This window comes from Triplophysa rosa, linkage group LG19 (genome assembly GCF_024868665.1).
Source record: "Triplophysa rosa linkage group LG19, Trosa_1v2, whole genome shotgun sequence".
Classification (NCBI taxonomy): domain Eukaryota; kingdom Metazoa; phylum Chordata; class Actinopteri; order Cypriniformes; family Nemacheilidae; genus Triplophysa; species Triplophysa rosa.
The window spans coordinates 8250484-8257570 of NC_079908.1; the positions used below are offsets into that span (position 1 = coordinate 8250484).

The 7087-nt window shown below is 43.8% G+C and overlaps 1 protein-coding gene across 1 annotated transcript; it reads left to right on the forward strand.

The window, feature by feature from the left end:
• Nucleotides 1-5768: 5768 nt before the first annotated feature.
• LOC130570368 (olfactory receptor 146-like) lies at nt 5769-6698 on the forward strand. The gene has a single exon (XM_057360640.1). The coding sequence runs from the start codon at nt 5769-5771 to the stop codon at nt 6696-6698; it is 930 nt and encodes a 309-aa protein (XP_057216623.1).
• Nucleotides 6699-7087: the final 389 nt, after the last annotated feature.

Consider the following 7087-nt stretch of genomic DNA (forward strand, 5'->3'; position numbering starts at 1 on the left):
ACCCATTACTGGGCCCATGGGCGTGCTGGTCTGAAAACGACGTGTGTTCAGGTGGATTGTTGGCGCGCTGCTGAAACCTAGTCTAAAGTCAACGGCGCAATATTGGCTATTTAAAGAGTGTGTTATATATGCGCCTAAAGGCAGATGTACAGTGAACATTGTGCTTGTTACATACAGAGGGACGCACAGCAGCACACAAACATGCTAATTATTAAAGGAGTAGTTCACTGTCATGACTCAGGAGGGCGGAGACTCAAGTGCGGAGAGAACAGAACTTCATTAGGAAAAACACAAGTCCAAGGTCCCAAAAAACAAAACCAAACAAAAATAGTCCCAGGCAGCAACAGATCACAGAGAGGGGCAAAGACAATGGAGAAGCTGGTTGAGGGCGAAGCAAGACTAAGGCTAGAGTAGCTTTGGCTAAGGCAAGACAGAACTAGACTCGCTAGATTGTGGCAGTCAGAGTTGGTAAAACATGCAACGGTCTGACACAAGACGAGAGGGATTATATAGAGAAACCCAAATAACGGCAAGAGGCTGCAGGTGAGAGGATGGTAATAACTAGGGAATTAACTACAGGTGTAAAAGTGATACAGTGGTGAGAGGGAAAGCCTGACTGGGAGACACGGGGCGGGGCGAATGACGCAGACACCGAGCACATGGCGAGCAGTCAAAACAACATGCCATGTGCTCGACAAAACAAACACACACACTTTCGTCTATGCGTCATTTCGTCACATTCGTAGACAGAACAAAGAGGATCCGGCTGCTAGCCCGTGCGTGGATGCTGCGAGTGACAGGCGGTTTATAGCATGTACTCACAACTGCTGGGTAGGATTTCACACAACGTTTAGTATTATTTATGGCGCCGTTTAGTACTTTTACTTTAAAACGCCAAGCAGTGTTGACATCTGGGGATTCATCATTTGTGAACAACAAGAAAGAACGAACTGATGACAGTTTACAAAGAAACAGGGAATGTGATCAGACTCGTGCGAAAACAAGAATTAATATTGGCAAGGCATTTCAAAGGTGGCGTGAACTCCGTGATCTGAAAGGATTGTAAACGGATGCAGACATCGCTTTATTTCTTCTGAACAGGTAAGACATGTCAATATTTCAATAGATAACACAAAAACCGTAGCGCACTTGTTGTGTTAATACAGACAGGTACAGTTTCATCGGTTGTTCTTTCTCTCTTTGTTATGTTCATTATGATAAATGTAACTTAAGACCTATTCACCCGGGATTAGTATTATCTGGGGACCTCGTGTGATTTAGAAATTACCTCCCCACATCTGTATTTCGTGTGGCGCGAATTAGCACGAACAAGTGAAGCCTGTGATTTTACTTATATCCCGGATATGATGGCAAGGCTTTGCATATAGTATATATAGTTGTATGGTGTATAATGATTTATGACCGTGCCTGTCAGCATTTAAGACCCGCGTACAGGGATCTTCTGTCCGGTTCGCGTTATGGGAGTTTCCATGAGAAATAACAAAACTGGAGACTCCCGGTCAAACCGGCAGTGTTGGCAGGTATGGAAATGACCCGCACCCGAAATAATATCAAAACACTTCAACACAACCTCCATTTGCGCTATTTGTGTCTGTTTATCTTCGTATTTGTTTCGTGTTATATCATCTGCCATGTTATCTGTGTTTATTATGCGCTACTGATGTACAGTGAAGATTCTCAGCGGTGCACTGTCACAGGTCACGACTCAAAACATCAGACTCATCCGCACAGTTGAGCAGTGCCGAATCACAACTCACGTAAAGAAATACCTCCGCACATCACCTACAGTAGCAATTACAAACTGAGATGTCGACAAAGAGGCCAATCCTACGGACTGCCGCTTTAAGATTTAAGTTTGCATGTAAGAATAAAAAATAAAAACTGGAAGTGCCTCTGGACCAGTGTTTACATCTTCGAAGTGATCTATAAATGAATCACTAGTGATCGCCAGCACCATTCTCTTCTATTGTGTCATTAGCAAAGTAAAAGCATGGTGGTTTGCACCAGAAATAGTGCACTTACTGCCACCTATCAATAGCACAGATTATCAGTGTAGCAAAGCTCAATAAAACGGAAGGAAGGAGGCGGGAACCGGCGAACATTCACAAAACTTTAATCAAAATAAATAAACAATAATCCAGCAAATAAAAGGCCGGCAGCCACCTCACGGTCGACTGCCGGCCACACGAACATAAACAAACTTAACTGTTTCCGGGCCCGGGTCCTCTCTCTTGATGGTCCGGTCGCTCGTCCTCTTATGCTCCCGAGCTCTCCCGCGAGGCATGCAGGGACCGGCGGGCCCCGCCTTACCCGCCCCACGGCTCTCGCCCCGCCTTCCTCGCTCATACCCCATCACCCCTCACAGGCCGGGGGGCAGCACCGAGCCTGTGCTTACTCCCCCCCCGGGGGGCCTTCTCCCATGAGGGCCCCAGTGACTGGGGCATGCACGGACGAGGCGAGAGAACGGAGCCGGGAGCATTCCGAGCGACCGAAACGAGAGAGGGGAGAGAGGACAAAACAAAAAACAAAAAAAACAAACAAATGTGGTCCGGTTCCCTGACACGCTGCCGCTCGGTCCTCAGCCCAGCGGAGGCTCCTCCTCGCGGAGCAATCAGCACTATGTTAATGTATATAGGGATACATTTTGGGGCCCTCAATTTTTTGTCACGATTGGAGAGAGCAGAATCCAAACGCAGGCAGCTTTTACTTGACCCAAAACTTTAATGACAAAATAAAGACCCTCAATGGGAAAACGATAACAGAACACAAAAAACTTCCCTCGAGAGGGCAAAAAACAGAGAAACAGGATAATTAATCTTGATACAAGGCAGGAAGTCATTACTCAAAGCCACGAACCAAAACGAAACAGCACAGGACAGCAAACACGAGGGCATTAAATAGGGTTAGGGGAATGAAACACAAGCCGGAAGCTAAACGAGGAAAAGAGGGAGCGGGGTCAAGAGACGAGACAGGAAAACGCATGGTCATCATAAACAAACAGTTACCATGCGTTCCCACACAAAACAAGTGGGACTGCCATGACCCTGCCACAAGGCTAGAAAAGCAAGACAAGCTGATCCAGGATCATGACACTTTTTAACATCTTGGCCAGCTTTTGAAATCTCTTGTTGGAAATTTCATTTTTACGCTGATGATACTCAGATATACATACATTCGAAACCCAATGATTCTGTGCTTGTTGATTTTCGTTCTGATTGTATTTCTAAGATAAAAGAATTGATGTCGCTAACAGCAATAAGACTGCGATTATGCTCATTGGTTCTCCTCAACAATTACGCAAAGGTGGGTCGGTCACCTTAACTGTCGATGGTTCTATCACTGAGTTTCAAACAAAACTCAAAAATTTTGCATTGCTGTCACAAAGAAAGCAATCTCTTCTGCTGACTCCATGTTTTTGGCGCAGAACTTTGTGTGATTGCTTGGGATATTGGCAGGTCGTACAATCGTGTCATGTATCGCTGCCTCTGTACACTTCTCAGTTTTTACTCAGTGTGTGTGGACATACGATCTTCCGACCATCAGAATTCGCACCGTGTATGTTAATAAACCAGTATCTTACTTACTGATCTTACTGGTACATTTTCTTTTGTTTTTAGATCTATTTAAATTTAAGTACTATTTCTATTTTTTAATGATAAGTAGCAGAATTTTACTAGCACATTTACTTCAGTTTACTGAAGTAAACAATATACTCTGACTGTGGTCGAATTATAAAAAAAATCAAGGGGGGTGGTGTGGTAAAATGGGAGTGTGTTATAACTTGTTCAAGTTAACCCAACTTTATTTTTGTCGGGAAGCCGCAAAGAGCATTTGTTTAAGTTAACTGGACTTTTATTTTGACGGATCGCCGCAAATGGTGTTTGTTTATGTGTTTGGGTCCTTGTACAGTGAAACACTAGCGCTGTAAACTCCACAAGCATCACGTGTTAGGTACACGCAACCGCGCCACTCTTTCACACACAGACACGCAAAACAAGCACAAAACATATGTAGCGAGGAAGGCGGGGCGAGGCCGTGGGGCGAGTAAGGCGGGGCCGGCGGCATAAGTGGCAACGAGTGTCAGCTGTGCGACCCCCGGTCCCCGCATGCCTCACGGGGGAGCTCGGGAGCATAAGAGGACGAGCGACCGGACCATCGAGAGAGAGGACCCGGGCCCGGAAGTTAAGTGGAGTCAGTTTGTTTGGCCGACAGTCGACCGCGAGGGGCTGCCGGCCTGTTTTATTATTGTTTATTTACTTTCACGATTAAAAGTTTATTGTTTGAATGATGCCGGTTCCCGCCTCCTTCCTTCCCTACATTGAACTGTATTACAACATATTTAAACAGTATCTGAATATTTCGTTAGCTGTTAGCTGTTCAGCGCCAATTTCTTGTTAGGAAATAATACATTTGCCAGCATTGTTCGCATATCGACTTCTGCCATGATGCAGAGCGGCGACGGTCCCTTTCCCCCTCAGGGGGACAGGAGCCTTTCAGAGTATGCCCGGACATCGACGGCTAGGCGGGGCTTTCTCTCGGAAGTGATCATGAACGCCTTCTTCCTAGCGGGCCTCGCCGATCCTCCACCTCTGGCAGAGCGAAAGAGGCTAATCCGGGGCTCCTTCCAGGAGTTAGTCAAGGGCCTCTATTCCAGCTGCTGTCAGGACCCCCTATGTCCCCGCCTGTCTTCCATCCTGGAGGATCTTGTCCTAGCCACCGTGACCCTGGGGGACTCGACCCCACCAGCCTCAAGCTCTGCTGGTCCTGGCCCTCCTACCAGCCTCCATGGAAGGCGTGGGAGAAGGGAGTCGTGGGACTCCCCGTCCGACTCCTCCAGCACGGAGCTAGCCGTGCCACCCATCGCTTCTCTGCAGCCGGCCACCGTGCCAATGATCCGCCCAAGGCGGAGGAGTAGGGGCAAACCAGAGGGCAAGTATGTTGACTTGGACTCTCAAAGGCCACAAGCTTGATGCTCATCAAGAGCCGTACCCTGGTCTTCACAAAGTGCATGCATGCAGCTCTGGCTTCTTTGAGACTCCAGAGCCCCTGTGTAATTTTTGTGTAATGCATTACATTGTGTAATTACAGACTCAAACCAGCAGTCGGTCAAGCATGGGAATCATGCCTTCACTTTTACAAGGAAGCTAAAGCCCACGGCCTCTAACATCAGAGATCGGGAGGTGAGGTTTATTGCACTGCTTTTGCCTCTGTTAAACAAATTTAAATAAATGTATTACTTTACCCCAGTTATAGAGATTAATGTTACATTGTGACCAGAAAATGTTTACTGAAATGTTGTCATAGAGATAAAGACTCTTGGGGTTTGATGACAAGACTTCATGCGATTGTAAGACAAATATAAAATGGTCATGTCCACTAAACTCAGGTGTGATCTTGAATATTATGTTCACTAAGTAATACAGACTAGGAAGGGATGCAACAGTTAGGCACTTGAACTACATATTAAGTGAAGTCACTGCTGTGTGTGTATCGTCATTGGTAAGTAAAACATATTTCAGGATAAATACTCATACTAAAATATACACTTAGTATAATAAAATGAATGATATAAATTATATAGACCATTTTGCAAGACAAACAAAACTAGCCAAGAAGCACAGCCAATGTGCAATAAAACAAACATCACATATTATCACAAATATATTTCAGAGTGGTGTGTTTAGTACATAAACTGTATGTGCAGGTTAGTGCTGTGACGCATTATGTATGTTTTCTTTAGGTCACAGATGGACAACGCTACATTCAGATACAGTCTACTCTTAGTAGAGGGACTGAAGATTCCACCCCAGTCAATCCATCTGTCCTTTATCATCCTTTTGATCACTTACATATTTATAACAATTTTCAACATTGGGATTGTGATTCAGATCTTAGTTGAAAAAAGTTTACATGAGCCCATGTATATTCTATTCTGCCAGCTACCCATAAATGATGTGATAGGGGCATCTCTTGTTATACCACGCATGCTGAAGGATATTTTAACAGATCCCTCTGCACGCTACATCACTTATGTGGAGTGTGTTTTTCAAGCATTTTTTAACCATTTGTATGGAACAACATCTCACACTATACTCATAATTATGACCTTTGACAGATACGTAGCCATATGTAATCCATTGAGATATCCATCAATAATGAATACCAGAATGATTGTAAAATTATCTCTAGGAGCCTGGGGTGTTGCATTACTGCTGGTGGGAATTCTGATCGGTCTGTCTGTACGTCTGTCTCATTGCAAATCAGTGATTTACAATCACATCTGTGACAATGCTTCGCTGTTTAAACTGTCCTGTGAAAGTGTGGTGATCAATAATGTGTATGGATTGACTTTTACTGTGGTTTTACTCACCTCTTCAATGGGAAGTGTGTTTGTGACATATTTCAGAATAGCAATGATATGCATCAACAGCAAAAACAAAGCAACAAATAGCAAAGCCATAAAAACCTGCAGCACTCACTTGACTGTTTATTTAATCATGCTGATATCTGGACTCATACCAATTGTTCTTCATCGTCTCCCAGAAAACCCTGAAGGTAGAAAAGTAGCTAGTATACTTTTCCATGTCATACCTCCATGCATGAATCCCGTAATATATGGTTTGCAGGCCAAAGTAATAAGACAAAAGGTTTTTAAACTTTTTACTAATAATAAGTAGATTTTATTCATTAGCATATTTATTTGTTGTAGGAATCAGTCACTCTAATGACAATTTTGTATACCTTTACATAAGTGTTTGTCTATGTCTATATGATGTACAGTCAAATATGTGAGAAGCACTGATCACGGAATGACTCGAAAGAGGGGACAGCCCATAATCTGAACCCACCAAATCGATAAGATCAGCAGTTTGTTTTAACTTAATTATTGGTTATACAGATATTAATGTACACATAGCAAATGAAATCACAAATGGTGAAAACATACAGAGCATCAAAAAAAGCAAAAGTGGTTACCTTTGTGATTTATTTTTTATAATCATTTTTAGGGGCAGATTTGTTCTCAGTTTTCAAACTCCTGGCCAATTTTGTGCTTCAAACTAAAAAC

What these genes read in the sequence shown, in the direction of transcription:
- LOC130570368 (XM_057360640.1), top strand. Translation starts at nt 5,769, where the DNA reads ATGGACAACGCTACATTCAGATACAGTCTACTCTTAGTAGAGGGACTG.